This window comes from Daktulosphaira vitifoliae, unplaced genomic scaffold (genome assembly GCF_025091365.1).
Source record: "Daktulosphaira vitifoliae isolate Bord-2020 unplaced genomic scaffold, ASM2509136v1 Scaffold_2, whole genome shotgun sequence".
NCBI classification, from domain to species: domain Eukaryota; kingdom Metazoa; phylum Arthropoda; class Insecta; order Hemiptera; family Phylloxeridae; genus Daktulosphaira; species Daktulosphaira vitifoliae.
The window spans coordinates 40,679,193-40,702,410 of record NW_026099573.1 but is presented as its reverse complement, the minus strand read 5'-3'; the positions used below and the strand labels follow the sequence as shown (position 1 = coordinate 40,702,410).

Here is a 23,218-nt window from a genome sequence, read left to right as displayed (position 1 = left end):
TATCAAATAGTTATGTAATGGTGTGGGTATTTAACAAATTCTATAATTAAATTATAGACGCCGGTGACAAGCATTGCACGCGTGTAAATGCCTCTACAGGTTTCGTTGCGATAATGGACAAATATAAATTGATAGATTTTCATAAGCGCGTTGTATGGCGGAAGATGGCGGTAACGATAACATTGTTTCCGTGGTACTGCGTAAAACCACTAACACCTATAAAACCTATATAGACGTACGAGAATGTAAATAAATTGAAACAAATACTAAATTTTGTAAATGGGATAGTAAAATAAGAAATAAAAAAGGATTCAAATATATTATTACTAATAATATATTTATTTTTTATGAAATAATATGCGCTAAGAACTCGAAAAATTCTACTATATGCCAAACATGCCATTACACTCAAATCATGCAAAAACATGCACTATTAAATTCTTTATTTTTATTACTATTCTTGTGAAACGTATTTCTATCTCAGTTAGCATGTTTTCCTGTGTTGCAAGAAAAACATGCAAATGCATGAACTTACGAGCCCTGTTTAGAAGCAATTTAAATTTAAACGTAGAATTACTCATAAAATATGTATACACACATTTGTTTATACTGATTATCAAACACAAACGGATATAGAAATCGTAAAATAAACGCCATTTCACATTTATCATAAAAATCACTTTATCATAAATAGTTTATCTACCATTTCATTAAAATTCAATTTCCAAATAATCGTTATTAATGACAAACCTTAAATTAAACTAGCTTTAAAAAACCTCGTATATGCAAAAATTAAAAATGATTATCTCTGAATTAAAAAAGTACGTTACTGGGCGATAGGGTCAAGTAGTGTAATTGTAAATGCATTTTTTTTTTATAAGAATATATAGTAGATTTTATTTTAGTTTGAAAAATTGAAAAGAAAAATTTCAGTGTCGAAATACTCGTATAAAATATAATTTAGGTTTATATTCATTACAGTGCGCACATGTACTCAATATATACTTACAGTAAAAAGTATTCTATGATTTATAAATATATTTAAAGTCAATCTGAAACCTATTATTCGTGTTACACATTTTTTGTAAAACTCGCCATTTTATCCTATGAAATTTCATTTATGTAGAGATTATTAATTATGCGCTAAACAATTTAGAATTTCTTATCACACATTATGAGTCTTAAAAATCAAAAAATGGTCTTGACTAATACCCAATACTACGTATAAGTAAATTCAGGACTGGTAAACTGTAAATTCATACTCAAATTTTTCATGATGACCTTTATTTTTTTGACTAATAATTAATTTTTTAGAGAAATAATATCTGATTTTAGTCAACTACTTAAAAATCAGCTACAAAAAGAACGGTTGATCCGTTCTGCCGCCCTCGAATACAATGTATGCTGTCAACTCACATTCATGATAAGTATATTATCTAATGTCACGAATAAAAACTCCATGCAAATTTCTGACAGATTTCCGATCTATAGATATTTTCATTATGTTGGCATTATTATTTACGTGTAAAAATCATTGAGTAACTCTTTAGTAAAAATGAACATGATAAAATTCAATTTTAAGTCCCATAACCCTTCAATAGTAATGATGTTTTTATAAATTCAGATAAGCGACTGATACTAAATGGTATCACAGGGCATCGATAACTAACAAGTATAAGATAACTGGTTATGATCGTCGTCGAGGGAGCAGTTAAAAGGTTTTTTTTTTGGTAAAAATTTTGGGACACTAGCATTTATACAGATCAAGTAAAGTTTTCCCTCCCTAAACATGTTTAAAATCGTTTTATTTTCTGTATGGCGTCATCTTAATTAATAGTTTGGATATATGTTATGTAATGGCATTTTTGTGGTTAGATTTTTGGTTCAATTTTTTTTCTTGGCGTGTATTTACTTTTAAAATGTGTATTTAAGGCATGTCAGATTTTTTTTAAACCGAAATATTAATATATTTTATGTAGTTGGATAAATAATATAATTGATATTATATATTTTAGTTTAATCGCTGATTATTATTAAAATGATTCGATATTTGGCATACTTCTATGAAATTAAAATTAAGCTTATTAAACATTTTAGGGAGAGGGCAATTTTAATTTTAGATATGTTAAAGAAAAAGTCGGTTAATAGCCAAAATTGAGTCCTAAGTTCATAAATTATAAGTTTTTAAAACCAAAAAATACTTAAAACAATTTTTTTTTTAATTGTAAATTAAAGGTATTGTTTTGTAGGTAGCTGTATAAAGTTCTAAAAAAACTTTTATTTTCTAATTTTGGACGGAAAGAAACGATTTACAATTGGCTAAAATTTAAATAATTAATTCCCCAACAATTTCAATTATATCCAATATTTAAACTTAACTAAGTACCAATTACATACATATGTGATGGTGTCACGTTACCACTTCGTCTGCACCTTATACTTGGCTACCCCGTTCTCTCTTTGAAGTATTTGTGTCTTGCACTTCGTCTGCACCTCATACCTAGGTGTTACTCTTATTCTCCCTTCCTATAACAACAGCCTTTCGACACCCACAGCTAACCCGGAGTGTCAGCCGAGCACGGTGACTGCTGTACGACAACACGCACGTGAATACCTAGACAGCAGGCACCACATCCTCATATTCATCTTTGTACACATCACAATTACATTTTACATCTGTTTTCCTTTCTTTTATTGTGTTACGATACATATTAATAGGTACTATTAGTTAGTTTTGAAACCTACTAAAATATTATTGACTGTGTAACGCGTGTTTCAAAATAAACAAAATACACAAAATGTGGTTAAGTTTAAATATCAATGTAGACTAATTACAACACAATAGTTTGAAATTATAACTTTCAGTGTATATAATATTGAAAATTTTTTTAATGCAATAAACTGATGTTAAAAATATTGATGATTTTATTTAATAAAATTATTTGTTAAATATTGCAATTGCTTATAAAACGGTTAAAAAACTTATGTTGGACTAGCTTTGAAAAATAAAAAACATACTAAATATTATAAAATAAATGGAAATGTTCATTCTCCATTAATAGACAGAGCAAAGAAAAAAGTTAATGAAATAATAAAAATTGACTAATTTCATTAAAGATAAAACAATTGTTCATAGCAAATATTATAATCAATATATTAAAGGAGAACAAACGTTTATTTATATTATAATTTATAATTGAAGTTAAAATATAATTATTATTGTAAAATTGTCTACCATGAAGTATTAAATTTGTTGATTTTATTACGTCAGGATTGGTAATCTTATGTAGATTGCTTTTCAACTATAATTTAATTAATGTGAATTACAATATATATATTTAGTTTGAAATAAAATGCAAAAAGAAAATTTGGTCCATCAAACATAACAATTTCTATTGAAAATAGAACAAAATAATAAACAATAATGTATTATAAGTGGTAATTGAATAATTTGTACCAAAAATTGACTAAGCCGCCATAATAAACAACATACATTTTATAAATGCAATTTATTTACAATACTAATTTGAAATAAATAACAAATAGAAAAATAACTCAACCAGACGGTCCATTAATAGCAATAGTTTTAGTATATTTCAAACAACCGTTTTCAGGAGATGGAACAGATATTTTAAAAACGGCGACAAATTCAAATAAAATATATAATAATAAGCAAGCTGGCAACGTGTGGTATTCATAAGCGTTAAGAATGATTTCAACATTAGGCCGTTATAATTATACAGAATAAGTGAAAGCAGCGTTGCCAGTTTGCTTATTTCTATATCGCGTGCCCAAGAGAACACAACTGAGTAACTATTGAATAAGATAGGAGCCTTTTATCTTACCATTTGGCCGCCGAGTCACGTTCAATCTTGCGATATATTCACCGTACTATACATTTATGATACTTTATTTAGTTCATCCGAATTTTTGAATTGATCGCTCTGACTTGGCTTGGCTTGATTGACTTCAGTAACAATTTTTTAAATATCTCGAATTCAAAATAATTAATGAAAAAATTAAAGTTAGTATCCTTAAGGGATAAAGGACAGACTTTAAAATTTATTTAACTTCATATTATTGTAGAGTTCTATAAACTTAATAATTTTTCTTTTTACAAAAATTTTAAATTCTCAATAGTTTCTGAGAAAATAAGTGTCTTACCAGATTTCGATCATTCTGTATACACATGAAAATAATAAAATAATACTTAAGAGTATAAAATTTATAATAGTTCATGTGATTTGTAGCGGTCGCACTATCGTCCGGCTGTGTAGTTCGGATTATCACCTTTATACAGTAGCAGCTCGTGGATTGGACGACAGGACGATCGCACCCCTTACTATAATTAATTAAAAGAAGAAAATTAATTGTACATTCTGTATTATAGTTATAATACATTTGTCGGGTGCGAACATTAAAGATGTTTCCCTCAGTATATACGAGTACGCATACACACACGAGCAGTGTTTGGACGACCGGCAGCGTCGCCCATACGGTAAAATATTAGTATATTACAATATTGGGTAATTTATTTTTAGAATTAATTGGGTGTAAGCTCGTCATTCTCGTCGGCTGCCATAATAGTGTAAACGCTATTATTATTATTATTATTATTATTTTCATTTCTATTTTCAACTGCGACCTTTAAAATAATAATATATGTATTGTGTTTTATTTTATTATATTTAGTTTGACAATTTTTTATACCTATGACTAGTGATATTTTATTTTAAGACGCATCCCCATCATTAGCACCCACGAGCTGCCACTGGAAGAAACTACATCCTTGTTTATGCATGCTAAAAAATCGTCAAAAGTTTTCAAAAAATGTGCTGATAATTTCATGAAATAAAATCTTGGTTATATTTATATAATTATATTTTTTGGAATAAATGTATTGTTTTCCTACAAACAAATTATCATTTTCTGTAATAATGTATTCTATCCTAAATAAATAAATAAATAAAAGTTTTTAAGATTTCTCATAATTTAGTATAGGTTTAGAAGTGCAGATGATTGTACCAGTACTTGAGATATTGAGATGAACTAGCTATTCATTTGAACAAGTTTCAAGATCTTTGTCTACTTATAATAGTTTTCCATAGTTTTGTGGACAATATAGTCTTTATATTATATTATAAACAATATAACAATAAGCATATATTATATATGAACCTATAGATTTATCTTATACTTTTATAATTAAGTATTAACTCGTAATGGCGGACTGGTAGATTGCGAGATGAGAAATTTCTCAATAGGCCGTTTTAATTAATTTAAAAACAAATTCCAAATCGTGGACAAATAGTATGTTCAATACAGTATAATATTTTATGTAGAATAGGTGGCGCCCTCTAGCTGTGGGTAGCCGCAATATTCATTCAGTAACCAGGGTTTGTATCTGAATAGTAATTGTTATAAAATAATAGCTAACTTCAGTTGTACGTTCGTACTGACTATAAACGTAGTAATTAAGTTAAATAAAGGATTCTTAATGATAACGTGTACTAATACAACAATCGAAAGTGGTGAGGATAGTGGTTCCAAAATTATGTAATAATTGGAGTAACAATACCCACAAATACAGATTAAAATCTGTAGGTAATTTTAAAATAGTAATTATTATTGCATTAGGTAATGTAAACATTTTTTTTATTTATATATAAATACATTAAATAATCACTGCAAAATTACGAACAAAACCACACAGATTTTTATTATTAAAATAATAAATAAATTATATTTGTATGTGTAAATATATATATTCTTATGTATATATACTCGTTTAATGTTATGTTAGTTGTATAAAAATTATGATTTAACTTTTAATTTAACAAGAACTTTTTAAACCTGAAACTGTATTAACATTAAGATGAGTGGAGTTATCTAAAAATGAATTTAATTTTAATTTAGCGTTTTATAAGTTCAACAAAGCTTAAAAATTTATATTATTAAGATTCTAATTTTATACACAATTTCCAAAATTAACTTTCACAAATTTAAGAAAAAATTATTAAATTACCCAGTCTTGTCACTAGAATTATGTATTTAATAATTTACATAATTAATCTATAATAATATACATGATCATATTTAATGTTATTTAGACCAATAAAGCATTCATTTTTTGAAAACTGAAGGGTTAATTAAAATGAAACAATTGTATCATTAAAATAATATCCATTTAGAATGGAACTAAAAATTCTTGAAGAAAGAGACTATTATTAGATATTTATCTTATATACGATAGCCTATTTATAGAACTAGGTTTTGGAAAATAAAAATTAGAAAAATTTTTTTCTTCTAACTGAAAATAAATGGTTTTTTTTTAATTGATAAGATAACCTTAAGATTTCTATCCATAAATATGATCTTGATTATAAATGAGAACTATTTAACTTAAAATAATGTTAAATTTAAAAATTACATAAGTTTATGATTTATTAACACTCACTTGAAAAAATATAAAAAATTTTATATAGAGTACAGAGTATACAAAAATAAACTATGATTATACAGTTAAAAGTTTTAAAATTATTCATATTATAAATATCACAAAAATTATAGCTAATAAAATATAAAATTTTCTTCATTATTTAAATATAAATATTATGGTTTTGTTTTCCAAACATGTACTAGATGATCTTCACCAGCTGTGGCAATCATGGTACCATCTTGCGACACATCAATCGAGAGAAGTTTTCCTAGAATAAAAAGTGTTATTCTGAATTTAACTATACAATTGTATAAAAATTTACTTATAACATAAGTACATTAATAACATTATAACATTAATTAACATATAAATGTCTCCATGTCATTAACACACCGGGTTATCCCTGTCTGTTAATATAATAATATATTATATGTACCTTTATGTGTCTCAATCTCTTTAATAAGCATGAATTTTTCTAAATCCCATAAATACAAAATTCCATTTTGGCCACCAATATATAAATGGTAACCATCCCATGCAAAACATCTAAATAATAAAAAAAAAAGTTATTAACCCTTAAATGTTATTCATATTTCAAGATATCAAAATAATTAATGATAATGACTAATAAAAAAAAAATCCTATATTTAATAAAGATAAATATCTGCAATAATATAGAATCAATATAAATTATGAATTCTATACATATATCATTTTACATAAGAATTACATCAATTTTGAACTGAAATACATTAGTCAATGTAGTTTATAAATTTATTTTACAAAAGGAATATTTTTTTTTCTGAAAAAAATTTACTACAAAAATTAAAATTATTCCATATTTTGATTTCAAAAGTGTTTTATCGTAATAATGACAAACAGTAAAAACACAGTATACATTCTAAATGAAATATAACTAGGTGTGGTGTTATGCAAAAAAAAAGGGTCTTTGAGAAATGAGTGAAATTAATGATAATTTTTTGCTGAAGATTTTAAAAATTCATTCATCATTATATATATATATATATATATATTGTCATCTATAAAATTACATGGTTGAGTAGTCCCCATTTTCAATTTAAAATAAATAAATTAAGAAATATTTTTACTTCAATGGACACTGAAGTTTGTTAAAATAAACTTCTAAACCAGTTATTGTGTCAAACACTTTAAAACTACAATCATCTGAACATGAAATTAATTTTGAGCAATCTGGACTGAAACTCAATTTATTTACACTACTTGTATGGCCTAAAACAAGAACAAAACGAAAATTTAGTTTAGATATAAAGTCAAAATGAGAATTACTTAACTTGATACTTGTTGTATGAATGAAAAGTCTGTAAAAGTCCACAAAAATATCTCGCCAGTATTTGTTCCGGTTGCCAAATATTTCTCGTTCCTAAAAGTAATACTTAAATTATACTAGGATAATTATAATAAAAATAAATGTAACTTTATCATTTTTAGGGATCTAATTCTTTTTCTAGGGTGACTAAGCTATATAGTTATAACGATAATACTTATAATACTTATAACAAATAAATATTCAATATAATTGAAACTAATATAAATCACTGAATAATATATTTTTATTATCATAGTAGAACTGGTTTTTATACAGTAAAACCTGTAAAAATAAAATATTGTTACACAGTTTAATGACAGCTGTTTCTAGTTAATGGTAGTTAAATTCATTAACTTTTTTTGAAGTTATACTGGAATTTTGATATTGATTCCAAATCTGACTTTAAATTTTTTCCATCACATATAGTTTTTCAGACAATTATTAATAGATAATTGAAAAATAATAAAACAATTAAACAATCTTTTAATTTTCTAATAAAATTTAAGATTGTGTAAAACTTGAAGTCAGTTCATTAAGTTAAATTGTTTTTATAGAAAAAAAATCTTTCTTTTATATGGTACATAACCAACCAGTAAAAAAGCAATTTTTTTTTTTTTACAGTTTTTGGTTTGTTAAAAATAAATAACAGCCTTGAATATTTATTATCACTTAAGATAATGGTGTATTTTGATTTTTCATATGACAATTTTTTATGATTTAATCAAGTTTGATTTATTTTCCAATGACCAAGTGACCAACCATAAGTTGTAAAATATTTACAAGTTTTTTTATAGTTTTTCTTTATAATTAGTTGAATAACTTAGTACCTAAGTTTGGCCTAAAGTATAGGCACTAAGTAATGAAAAATACAGTATCTATTAATAGAAATTTTATATTTTATAAAATTAACCTACAAATAATTAAAATAGAAAGCTAAACTTTAATTTTCGGAAAAATGTCTATTAAGCTTAAATTTAAAGGTCTTAAATAACAGTTAAGCTTGATTAATAAGCCAATTTTGGAATCAGTATTGAAATTTCATAAATAGTTCTCCTAAATATGGTATACAACATGGCTGCTGTTGTATGTAATCGATTAATTTAAAAAATGTGAAATTATTTGAAAAAGTAATAATAATAGTTTTATTAATAAAATTATTATTTTAATTATATGTGGAGTATGAACAATCATATAGCAAATAGTTATTTTATTAATCATTTTATATAACTCAATTACGTAATTTACTGTAAAAATAGAGAAAAGTAATACTTACAAAGAAATACTCAAGCAATTTACTTTGTTTTCATGTTCTAATTCTGCCTTTAGTGATTTATTCAAATCAATATTTGTCCAAGGAGTTTTAGGAGTCTCCCAGATACGTACAGAACCGTCTTCTGAGCCAGTTATTAAAAAGCCATTACTTGTCCAACCTAAACACGTTATTGAATCTTCATGTGCTCTAAAATCATCTGCTATACGACAACATTCAATGTCATAAACAATTCTGTAATTTTTTTTTAAAAATACAGCTAGATGATTTCTCTTTATTTCATTTTTTTAATGATGTACAATAAATATTTGATTCTTCCAGTTATTAAAGGACACAAATCCAAATTTTTTTCTTTTTAATTCCTTTCTTTTCTTTTTTATTTTAAATTATTATTTACTTTATATTTTGTTTTTATTTGAATAATTATTAAACTACTAACTAATAATAATTTGATATTTTTTTAATCATCATTACACATATAATGTAATTAGATTAACTATCTATTATTATTACATATTTTCTTAAGTGACTTTAGAACTATTTAAGTACTATAGGTTCACTTTACTAATTATTAACATTTTTTAATAACAAAATATAAAAAGTACAGGTAACTTACAGTGAACCATGCATAGTAGCAATTATAGCTGTAGAAGGATATTTTGATGGCAAAATAATATCATTAAATTTGACTGGAAATTTTTGAACTGTAACATTACGGATTTGTTTTTTAGTTGATAAACAATGAACTTTAAGCATAGCATCATATCCCACAGACCATACAGTTTTTAAATCATAACTAAATCTCACACTGCTAACTGCATCTTTATGAGAAGAAGTAAAATATTTTGTTAAGTTAATAATTCTCCAATCCCAATAAATATCTTTTTTTGATTCTATACCTAAAATAATAATAAAAAAAAAAAATGTATCAAAAGTATTAATACTTTTGTATTGATATTAATATTTGTTTGTATGAAATGGGATATCAATTGATAATTAAATTAACAAATCTTTTGATTAATAAAATAACGTTTTTATACAATTAATAATCCATTAGAATTTGAAGGATATTCTTTTAAAAGATTATTTTGATAATTCAAATCTCTTATTAGAACAGATATCTTATTTTAACTCATTGAAATTTTTTATTTTTTATCTTATGAACTTATTTGAAAACTTACTTTTGCTTATACTAAACAAACTATTAATAATATTATTAGTACAACAAATAGAGAGAATATTAAAATGTTAACTCATTTTAATGGCGTAAAAATCAATAGAAAATAATTGAATTTAAAAACTAAACAATAATTAGAACATATTTTTCACTTGTAAAAAATAATAAATTATCCTATTGTATAGGAAAATTGATTTATATATACATATGTATATATGTGCAACCTATATATCACATACCTGGATTAAAACTTATAGTTTAAACAAAAATTTATTTAGAAATGCTGAATACTATAGAGCCAATTAATGATTCCAACATGATTTTAGTAAATGTTTTTTACACATTCACATCTTGAAAAACTTATTTTTTTTTTTAAATTTAACAATTTTAATGATATAGGTGCACAATGTCTCATTCTAAACAATACTAGTATTATAATATTTTTGATAAATAGAAAATTTAAACATACTTTAAAAATGTAGCTTTCAATGATAAATTTTATAATTAACCATAAAAAAAATATCAATTATTATAATTTTTTACCTAACTGTTCAATATCTTTAATAAATAAATAGGTTTTTGATGGATGTGGTTTTTCAAAAATCTGTTTAGGTATTTGTCCAAACTCCATAATTTGTATTTCTAATGCATGTCGCTGATACCAATCTCGAACATTATTTAAGTCAACTGCTCCTTCATAGCATAAGTAGTAAAACACTAAATAAAATAGTCAAAACACAATATTTAATGATTAATAAAAAAGACTTAATTAATATTTAAATGATAATTTCAAAATTAAAATAAATAATTTATATTACTATATTACTTATACCACCTAAAGAAATCCTTAGTTTCTCTTGTAATAAACATATAAAATTATCACAACTGCTTTATAAAAATTTAACTCTATGTTTGGTCAATAAACTATCTAAGACATGTTTACCATTATTAGCTTTAACAGCTTCTTCACCATTTTGTTTGTAACCAAAAATAAGATCAATCCAATGTTGTAAATTGTTAGATACATGATCACATTCTAAAGCTTGTCGTAGTTTATACACAAAATCAGTAGGGCCTAATTTAAATACTAAGTTTTAAAAATTTCCATAGTATAAATATTTTAAATATTGTTTTAACATACTTTCAGCCCATTTTGGTAGATCAACATTTCCAACTTTACGCCCATCATATCGATACCCAAAGTCAACACCATATTTATTTATTAAAAAATCACAGTTTTGGCTTATATCATAAAACTCAGGAATCAATTCCTTGAAATCTGACATGTTATTTTGTACATTTTTCCATGCATCATATATACTAAACAATATAATTATTAATTTAATAAATTGTAAAAAAATTGAAGTGATTATTCAAAAAAAATTTTAATTAGAAAAGAAATAGGACTATTGATTAAGATACTTAAAACTATATGATAAAAATTTGTATATTAATGACCCCAATTTTTTTTTCTTGAAATTTTTAATATTTTACAAGTAATTTAGCGAATTATATTAAACACATACTATCTTATTATATAATAGAAGAAGGAAAAAAACGCTTTTCTGGAAAAATTACTAAGTGTGCTCGGATTTTCAAAATTTTTTTTTTCAACAAAAGTACTCGGTCATCAGACTCAGGGAAAATTATTGGTTTAAATATGCGCATTGACTTATTTCTGCTCAAACGTTTATCCTGACCCTTAATTATATGATGTAATATGTATTTTTATTAAGACACTATTTTGCATTTGCGCATAACACTATATTTTATATAGTGCTATATATTTTATATCGAGGAATCTTATATATTACATATAAATTTCAAGACGGTTATAATTATATAAGTTTGTACTTTCATTATCAGAACAGTACATTATTAATAATCTTTTTATATCATATATGATGTATGAATCTATGAGTTTATCGTTTAAATTGAGATTCATCTATAACAACTATGTTGTCAACGTTAAATCACAGTTACCAATATTTTTATAAAAATTAAATTTTTTACATAGTCCCACACATTTTATAATATAATCACGATTATTAAAATTAGAATATTAATAATTTTTGGGTATATCAGGGGTGTATTTAAGGGAGATATGGGCCCCCCTTGAACCAGCGCTATCAATATTTTTTTAGGCAACTTCTATGAAATAAGAACTAAATGCCTCTTTTTTTTTGATCATCACTTTGTTTTTTAGTAAAAAGATTTCTATAGTATGTTTAACAAAGGAAAAAATATATTAAATATCCTCCTAAAATAATTTTTGAATACGCCTAAAGGGAATACCTCATTAACAAACGTCAATCTTATACCCAATACATTTTACTATATTCTCTTTTTGAATTTTCCTGATTTTAATAATAATATTTTTAATATATTTTTGTTACACTGATTCTGATGTAATATTTTTTCTGCAAAACACTTATCGTGACAGGTGTAGTCAGGTACTCCTACCGTAATCAGTGGCGTTCTTATGATGATGGCCCGAAGAGGCTTACACTTTGGTACGTAAGGTACGTAGGGTCCCAGGTCTGGGGCGGAGCCCCAGCTAGGCGGAGCCTAGTATTGAATTAATGTTAATGAACAATAATAGTTTAAACAATTAACACTTAATTATGTGTCTTATTTGAATGAATTTAGTTATTTAAAGAAAAAAAATTGTTCACCTTTATTATATAAATTTATTCTCTTAAATATTTTTTACAGTCAAAAATATTTAACTATATATTAAAACTTCCGTGTATAACAAAGAGATCAATTTAAAAAAAAAAAGAATTGTTTATTCACTTGGTCGATTTGGTCTTTGTAATGTACTAGAATAGTAATATAAAATTTCATACCTATTAAACATTCGGTCTGGATGATCAAACCTACCATTTTGTAGACAAAGCATATACTGTGGATATTTTCGCACTAAATAAAATAACACAAACCCCGGTGTTGAATAATGAGATCCGTACAAGAATTTTGGTATATTCATTTCATTGTATCGTTCCTAAAAATATATTTTATATTTAAATCATGGTTAAAGTTTAGAATCTGCTTATTATCAGTACATTTTATACAAATAATTTTTAGTTAAAATGACTTTAAATAATATTTGTATTAGTGGGTAACCCTTGAATAGGCTACAAAAATATTTTAGTTTTAAACTATTTTAAGGTTCAAACAAATTTTTACTATAGTGAGGTTGCTTATAATATAAGCAAAAAATGATATTATCATTTTTTGGCGTTGAAAGCAAAAAAAAAAAATGAGTATATAATAGTGTAATGGGGGTCCAAAAGAGTGAAGTATCTAACAATATTCAATGTATAAAAATAATATTTAATTTATTACATGTAATCTTGAGAATAACTTAGATCCTTACAATATGATTGAACAATTTCAATTCAATTAATGAACAAAAATGTGAACTTAATAATTTCGACATAAAATACTTGATCAAAAAGAATACATAAATAATTGTATTTATAAGATATAAATTATCACAAAAACAAAATAAAATTGATTTATTGGATTAAATAATTAATATACCTGAAGTTTTGAGAGTCGTTCTGTGTTTATAGCACCAATTGGTTTCCTTAGGTCACGGAAAATTTTAGAGTTACTTAAATCTAAATTAGATGAAGTATAGTCTGCAACTACCCATGGAAATACAGGATACTGCGTAAGATCATTAAATGATCTATCTGCCAAACTAAAACATTTATGTTGAATGAATTTAACAATTTTTTTTTTTTTTAACATAATGTAAAACCTGTTCAGTTTTATTTTTAATTACCTGTTCAAATAGAGTAGATAATCAAAATTAGACAAAGCCCCATTTTGCCATTTTAGTGTCATAATACATCTATCACTATTTTCTATTTTTAGTTTTGTTTGATTTACCAATAAACTATAGACTCTGTCTCGTATTTCATTTGTTTTAAATGTCAAATACAACTGTAAATTTGACTCGTATTCAAATTCAATGCCCTAAAATGAGAATACATTAAAGTATATTTTAAGTATGAAATCTATTTCTATAACATAATGCAGACAAAATTTACGAAGATTGATATATATTTTTATATTTAGAAATATATCCATTCCTTCAAGTCTTAAGTTTTGAATAGTATAGTTACAGAATCGGACCTAAAAATATTACTCTGAAGATGAACTCTGTAATGAGTTCTAAACATTAATATAAAACTGAAGTCATAGATATAAAAGAATATTCTCAATCAAATAACTGTAAATTGTTTTTTTAATTTAAATTGATGAAATAATTTCTTTACAACAAGTTGCTTTATTAATCATAAATTTAAACTATTTATTTTGATTTTGTTGTTATTATATTTTATGTCTATTTAATTAAATTTTTTATTATAATTTTAATATATAAATAAAAGAACTCAGGATTCCACATTAAGTCTAGATTTTTGAGACAATCATTTTTACAATAATTATGTAATTATTATTATTATTTTACAAAAATTTATAATTAGATATAATTTATATAAAATTATTATGAACTATAATTAAATATATGTATATATATAAATGTTATGTATATTACTAGTTTAAATAATAAGTATACTAAATATATAATACATATAACAGTGCACAATAATTATTTTGAATCAGATAATAACAATTACAAAAACCACCTAATTGTTATAAAATTCTATGCTAAATATTATAAGAGTAATTTAGATACACACAAATTGTAATACCAAAAATTTCTAAATGAAATTATCAGCACCAGTTTATAATTTCCTCATTTTTTTTTAATGCAGGCTATTAAAGTATAAAACTAATTTGAAACTTTTATAGTTTATACATATTAATATGTATACATATCTACATAAAAAAATATAATTTAACAATATTTTTTCCAAATAAATAATAAAAATTCTTTTATATTTATTAATTTAATTATAATAAACTTGTAATTATTTAAAACTACAATTAACAATTTGTAATGAAACTGAACAATTTTTAATAATTTTACTTTAATATTAAAGACACAATAACTTTCATAATCACAAAATTTAAATTAATTTTAATAATATAACTGATATTTCGGTGATTGACTAACCAACAATCTTGGAATATGAATGATTAAGAAAATCTATGGGAGGCCGCTATTGCTTTTATTGGGCTTAATTAAAAAAAAAAATATATATATATATATATATAACTAAAAACTTGAATTAAAAATTTAAGTAATTGGACCACGTGAATCTTATCCATTTTATTGGATTTACTAATTCAATTTTAGTATATCTAAATGTAATTATTGCAATTTTACGTTAGAAATATATTTGTAATGTAAAATTTCACTCACAACTTGTTGCAAAAGAAATCTTCTTTTTGTGATTCTTTTTATTTCAGATAATTTTATTTTCATGTACAACTTCTGAAACAAAATAAAATACAATAGAAATTTTTACAAATATCTTTATTTCATAGTATTATAATTATAAAGATAAATTATTTGAAAAAAATATATTTACAAGAATTAATTTTTAAAATAGTTAAATAACAACAAAAATAATTGAATCAGTTGTTGAATCTCTACAATATACCAAAAATATAGTATCAGTTTTTAATGCAGTTTTGAGTTTCTGATACATAATTATATACATTTTTTAAAAATATCTACTTATCTATCATAAAAAACAAACAAAAATAACATTTACTGACAAGTGAATAATAATAGTTTTTTGCTTTACTGTAACTTTGGTTTTGAGAATTAGATATGATAGTAAATTAGCTAATAATAAAATATGTGTTACATATAAGATTGCATTTTTTCCTCATAATGATATCTATTAATATGTGAATAAGTTTAAAAGGAAGTACTGTAAAAGTATTATATATCCAATATTTTTGATTTGAGCAACAGATTTTTTAATTTTAACTTTAAATGAAATACTTAATTAATAAAAAACTTTTTTTTTTACAAAGTATCATTGACATCAGGGTTACTGGTTTCATAATAAAATTTTTATTTTATATTAGGTGATTGAGTTAAGACAATTTTTAGAAACTTAACTATTTTTTCTTCTATATGGTTTGAAAGTATTAAGTTAAAGCGATAAAAACAATAATTTAAAATATTTTAGTAATCATTTTTCAAAAGTAAAACAACTTACAACTTCAATATTATTAAATGGCTGAAAATATACATGTAAACTTGTCAATACTATTCGACCCGGATTTATGCTCAATGGTGTTATTTTTTGTCCGACTACTTCTATTATTATTTCTTCTCCTAGTTCTAACCATGTTGGATCAAATTTACTTAATGATTGTCTTCCATATGCTATTGCTGCTGCCTAGATATTATGAAGTTATACATTAAGTATTTATAGGAAGTACATAGAAGTATAGAAATTATCAAAGAAAAAAAAGAGTAATTTTATTCTTCAAGTTTTATAGCATTTTTAAGTTTATTCATAAAGACTAGAATATCCTTACACAAAAACTTATTAAACTTAAAAGAGAAGAAATAAATTTTAACTGTATGATAGCATCATGAATACATAACCAATTAAATTATAATTACCATGTGTCTATGTTCTGGAGTTTGTAAAGATGATGCTCTATGAAGTTGTAGCATTAAAGATAAACAATCATCAATATTAGCGTACTGCAATTGAATTTTGAAAAAAGATATATCCTGAAGTGAAATTGCTTTACTAATTTATCTTTACAAATTTAATAAGACTGATTATATACTTACATTATTAAATTTGTAAGGCTCTAAAATATTGTTTTCCAACATTTCAATGCATTGTTTACTTATAATAATAATAATATTTGAATCCTTTTCCAGGCTATAAATCAAAATAATTACACATTCATGTATATTTATTTAAAGAAGTCTGTAGCAACAAAAGCCATAAACTAGTGATGTAAATTAGAAATGTGTTTGACTATTGGAAATTTCTATAAAAAATAGAAATTTAACAAAATAAATGTATAATATTGATTGATTTTAGATTTATAAGAAGCTGAGATCGTTTCATTTGATAAAACTTTTTTGAAAACCTGATTATTTACTACCCACAGGGAAAGATTAGCAATTTTTTCACAAAAGTTAATTTTTTTAACTTAACTATTGAAAATGTTTTGGAAATAATGCGTTCTTTAAACATATGTTAAATCAAAGTTTATGTTACATACTATCTTCTTCTTCTTCTTCTTCCTCATCTTAATCCCAACTACTTGGGGTAGGCCACCCTTATCCTAAAATTTCCACATGACATGGAGATCGTGTCTAGTGGAAACCAAACCCAACCAATCTCTTACATCTTCTACGCTCACATCAGATGTCTTTTTTGGTCTTCCTCTACCTCTTCTTCCTTCAACATTCATTTCTACAACTGTTCTTACGGCTTCCAATTCTTCTCTTCTCATAACACGACCAAACCATATAAGTCTATTTTCTCTCATCTTATCCACGATTGACGCTACACCTATAGTCCCTTTTATATGCTCATTTCTTATCTTATCTTCTCTAGTCACTCCACTCATCTATCTACTAACATTCCATCTACATTTTACATTCTACATATACATTCACATTTCATTCTCATCCATCTACATCATCTATCTCATCCACTTATGTTACATACTATTTTAAAATACTATTTTTTAATAATCCCTTTTTCATTCGACATACTTTATCTTAATCAGGATATAAATAAGGAAATAGGAGTTAATTTTGCTTGTAAAATAATCCACCAATTTCTTAAAATTAAACATTATCTACAGATTTGCATAGAAGTGTTTCTTATGATAATAATTTTAATCACTGTCAGATATCATTTATACTTGTCCCAACAATGCCACATCCACACTGCTGTGACTCAACTGTGCTACCATTTTTTTTAACCTAAGCTCACAAAACAAACAAATAAATTCAATAAAATAATAAAATCCAGCTACAATAACTACAAAATAATATATACAGACGGATTTAAGCATCCATTAAGTTTAACTGATTTTTTGAATTCTTAATGTTGATTTTGAGTGTCATTTCCAAAAAAAAAAAAACTGAACTTTTTGTTTTGTTTAACTTTAATTATAAATCGTAAACCAACAAATAGAGAATTTTATTGTAGTTACTACAATATTAATTGTATTCATTTTGAGTAATTATAAAGTGAAAAATTTGCTGTCAATACAAAAAATAGAGAAATATCTTTTTTTGCAATAAATACTTCTTTTATATACATTTCTGATATGTTTTACTTTGAAGTAATTGAGTAATGATATAATACATAATCATATATACTTTATAATAATAAATACAATAATGTATTTAAATTTTACGTATGACAATTATATAATTAATTATTTCTATAATTATAAAGAAAGATTTATAAGTGATTTGCTGAATATGTGATAGAAAAAATCTGAAGCAAATTCGGAATCAGCATCAAAATTTTTTATAGAATTCATATAACAATTGTAGATGATAACATTGTTTTTGTTATTTATTGTCCTGTGTAATGCTTAATGGATTTATATGTAAAAGCAGTTATTTAATATAGATTATAATGACAAAATTAGGGCTACTTGTTAAGAATTATTTCCTCTATTTTTAGAGAGAATTTACAACTTTTTAGATTTTATTGTAGCTCAACCATGATAGTTTCATATTTAGTAAAAAATATGTTCTAAATAAGGAAGTCATATTTTCTTATTCTTTATGTAAGTTTTTATGAAATATAAAATACAACTAAATAATGTTATTATGTAGTTTTTATACTATGGGAAATTCTTCTATCCCAATCCACTCGATTACTTACAAAAGAAAACCAATATAGAATATTTTTTTTGTCTTTTTTAGTTTCAAATACATTTATGATCCATCTATTATATCCTATACATGCTTATAACTATATTTTAGTTAATAGCAACATACATATTTAACAAGAAAATGATCAAACTAAGAAAATGCCTGATCTAACTTTTAAACCAATATTTCAAAAGTTATTAATATTTTTATAACTAGGTGAAAAAAGACTAAGACTTTCTAGTTTTAGAAATATGATCAATCCACCACATTAAAGTTGACAATATTCTCTACTTCTTTACATGACTGATTTTTGATATGCATATTTTTTAAAAAGATGTGTTTGTAAAAAATGAAAATTTTATATATTTTCAAATATGAATTTTTAAAAATGTAACAATTGAAACTTAACATAAACATAAACTTAACAGTTAACTAAAATCATGCAGGTATGTAGATAATATTGTCAAAATTAATTATTTTATTCATTATATATCAGTCCTCAAGAATCTGTATTTAATTAAGATATGCTTTAATGGGCAAAAATAAGTACTTAGCGGTCTCTTAAAAGAAATATATGTATTTACATGAAAAAGATAAAATAAAGCAATGTTATTAATGAAAAAAAAAACATTTCTCTTTTATAAAATTTTACCTAATTATTTTTAAAAAACTGTAGCAAAACTTGTTGATAACTTAATTAGTGTTCCCTAAAATTAGAACTCTACTTTTTTTTAAGGAAATGTAAATCACAATGCCAAACGTTTCTTAAATATTTAGCTTTCATAAAAATTATTGAATTACATTATGTTACACAAATTTTTTATATATAAATTTAATTATGCGTTAAAAAAAAAAAAAAAAAGACATCAAGATCTAAGAGAGTCAATCATCTGTCATTTATCATTTCTTGTCTATATTATTATTAATATAGAAGAATTAATTATTCATAACACCTAGGTTTTGGATAAAGCAGTCAATTTTATTTTAGCCACTTTCATTGAATATCAACTATAACCACTGAACTACATAGATAAATATTAGCAATTAACTTTTTTTTTATTACCTATTAAAATATAAAATTTAATTGTACTTAATGACAGGTTTATAATCACCCATTTAATACTATTAATTACCTTTGAGTTATTGATTCACATTGTGTGAATGGCAATTTCATGATTGGAAAATGATGATCTTTTGGTTCAAATACTAAAGATAATGAACAAATCTTCAAACGTCCATTTAGGCTATTATTAGTATTGATGTTTATTAATGAAGCTATGTAGTCCTCAAAATAGTACTCCCCAGGTTCTAATAGCAATAGTGAAAACCTAAAAAAATTAGGAGTTGTTCTGATCATTGTTGATTAAGCCATAAAATTATTAAGCAGAGCGATAAAATTCTCTTAAAGTTATTTATATCCAGTATCTGTTCAATTCATCACATGTAGATAAATCATTATGTGTGGATCAGTACATTGCTAAAACTGAATTTTATAAAAATAAAAATAAATGTTTTTCAAATGATTAAAGAAGAACTCTTTACTTTCTTCGCATAGGCTACTAAAAGATTTAAGTAAAAATATTAAAGGGTAGTACTTATTATTATTATTGATAATTTTTACTTTTTATTTTATTTGTTGATAATTGTTTTTTTTTTAATTTTCTTTAGTAATAAATTTTCTTTAATTTAATTGAAGCTAAAAAATATAAATAAATATATATAAACTGAAATTTTTTAATTTATTTCAAAATTAAAACCATGAAATCTTAATAATGGCTAAAACCTACTGATTATTATAACTAAAACATCAAATTTTAATTAAAACAAAAATAAATTTGTAATTCAGCGATAAATTGATCTAGCGCAATAAATTGATAGCCATCAATTTTTAAAAAAACATATGTATTCTTACCCTAACCAGTTTTTTAAAAACCGGATGTGCAGGGCACACAGGCCAAAATTAGCTCGTACGCCAATTTTGATATAGATAGAAAATGGTGATCCCCATTAACAGCAATATTCATTTTTAATATAAAAAAATGAGGAAAAAATTATGTCCAAAATAAAAAATTTTGTAGATTTTTTACTATTGCATTATAAATAAACATAAAATTATAGTGAAGGGAATAATATATACGCATAGGTCCCTAGCCTACTAGTTGCAGCACTGCTCTTAAACAATTAATTGTTAACTGACAATTTACTAATAATGACTTTAAATATTTATGAAAAATATTTACAATAGATTTAAAAAAAAGACAAATATTTTAACACTTAAAAACAAAATATTAAAGAAAATGTCTACCATAAACTAATACTTAAAGAATATTTTTGTAAGAATATAAATATATTTTTATTAAATCATTTTTGTTCGGTTATTTTGTTAATTAAAACTTAGTAAATAGTGGGGAAAAAAATTTAATGTCATAAGATTAAATTGATTTAGATATAAATATAAAACTTTAGCACTCCAAGTCACTATTTGCAAAATGTCAAAAATTAATCAAATAAAAAATATTAATTTGACTATTGAATTATAAATTTGTTTTTCTTTTCTAAAAAAATATGAATAACCTTAAAGTTTAATATACCTTTCTTTAGATTCCATAATATATTGAAGGAATTAACAAAAAATATATAACAACCAATTTACTAATTTTGTATATTGATATAATTTTTGAATTACATAACATTCAAACTATTTTTATTTTTAATCAGTAGACAAGTATAAATATTGTTCCACAAGAAAAAAAAAGAAATGGAACGTTTGACTGTCATATTTTTTGTAAAATAATAACCAGTTCTATAAAAATAAACTTTCACTAGTTTTAACTATTTTGAATAGGAGAACTATTTTCACATTGATACAATTTAATTACATTTTCATGAAGTGTAACAAAAAGTGTTAAAAAATATATAACGGGCGATATTACTTCACTGTTCAAACATTAACTAAATTAACAGACCGCGTAGTAGTATATTTTTTAAATAAACTGTAAAAATAATTAGAGATAAATGATATCATTTAGAAAGATAAAAAACAGCTGGAGAAGGAAATCATCATAACTATACGTATATGTGTAAATTACACTAACGTCTTCCGAAGTGTCAAGTATTCTTCATTAAATACAGTATAAATTTGTATGGTAAATTTTAAGTATACCAGTATAAATCCAAATAAGAACTGATATATTTTTTCATGTAAATTCGATTTGGTTACGTAACAAAAAAAAATGTTTTGCAGTTCCTTAAAAATAATCTTCTATGGTTCGATGGGTTTTTTAAGGTCCACGTTCTACGTGGTTCAGTAGTAAAGACTAAGAAGGGGACATGGCTCTCTATTGATACATTATTACTACTAACAGTGTGTGACTGACGCTAGTAAAGTGTGCAATAAACTATAAAAAAAAAATCTTTTAAAAACTACCTAGCAAAAAATTTGGCTACAACATGTCAGTGCAATGACGTTATTAATATTACGATGATTATGTATAATTATACTTTTCTTTAACCGCAAATAAAAATTGTTATTAAATATTCATCAACAATTTGATGAAGTATGCACTTTTTGAGACTTTTATTATTAATATAGCTACATTATTATAAAAAATCTAGTCCTAGGGCTAGGCTGGTTAAAGTTTTGTTGGTATAACTTTACACAAATAGCATAATTTTTTTATAAAAGTGGCTAATTGTGCGTTTGTATCTACATAAACGTAAATTATATATTTATAAAAAAATAATTTAATATTTCAAATAATATTATTTCAAATACCTCATAATAGTTCTGTTTTGATAAATATAGTTATATAATTTGTGACCTAAGCTAAATATATAAAATTATTACCTCATGACATTAATGTTGTTATGGTTCGGTAAATATGCTGTACAATTTGGAATTGATTATTATGGTAAATTATATGAAGATAATCAGTCATCTAATAATAGAGTTTCATCAGAAGAAAACATGAACTACAAAAAAATAAGTGAAGACGCATGTTTTTATGTAAAATATCTGAACTGTTTTAAAGCACGGTGTATAATGGTAGATGTCGAGGAATCTACTATCAAAAAAATCGTAAAAACATTTAAAGCCAATATACCTGAAGGTAAAACTATTAACTGTTTATTCACTGATGAAGTCACCCTACTAACTTTTTACCGTATTACCGTGGTTG

The 23,218-nt window shown here is 24.0% G+C and overlaps 1 protein-coding gene across 2 annotated transcripts; it reads right to left on the bottom strand.

The window, feature by feature from the left end:
• Window positions 1–6,426: 6,426 nt before the first annotated feature.
• Window positions 6,427–22,251, bottom strand: LOC126897810 (protein FAN-like). Of its 2 annotated transcripts, none has more exons than XM_050671681.1 (18): window positions 21,632–22,251; window positions 20,174–20,368; window positions 16,977–17,070; window positions 16,800–16,883; window positions 16,387–16,569; window positions 15,576–15,647; window positions 14,028–14,221; window positions 13,781–13,943; window positions 13,084–13,238; window positions 11,376–11,554; window positions 11,178–11,309; window positions 10,778–10,951; window positions 9,674–9,956; window positions 9,061–9,291; window positions 7,753–7,841; window positions 7,549–7,690; window positions 6,876–6,985; window positions 6,427–6,707 (listed from the first exon to the last, which is right to left on the bottom strand). In XM_050671681.1, exons 1-18 carry the CDS (start codon window positions 21,646–21,648, stop codon window positions 6,613–6,615), a joined length of 2,592 nt encoding a protein of 863 aa, XP_050527638.1. In that variant the 5' UTR covers window positions 21,649–22,251; the 3' UTR covers window positions 6,427–6,612. The 2 variants fall into 2 exon arrangements, with proteins under 2 accessions (XP_050527638.1, XP_050527637.1); XM_050671680.1 differs by having other exon boundaries at window positions 16,800–16,913; window positions 21,632–22,248.
• Window positions 22,252–23,218: the final 967 nt, after the last annotated feature.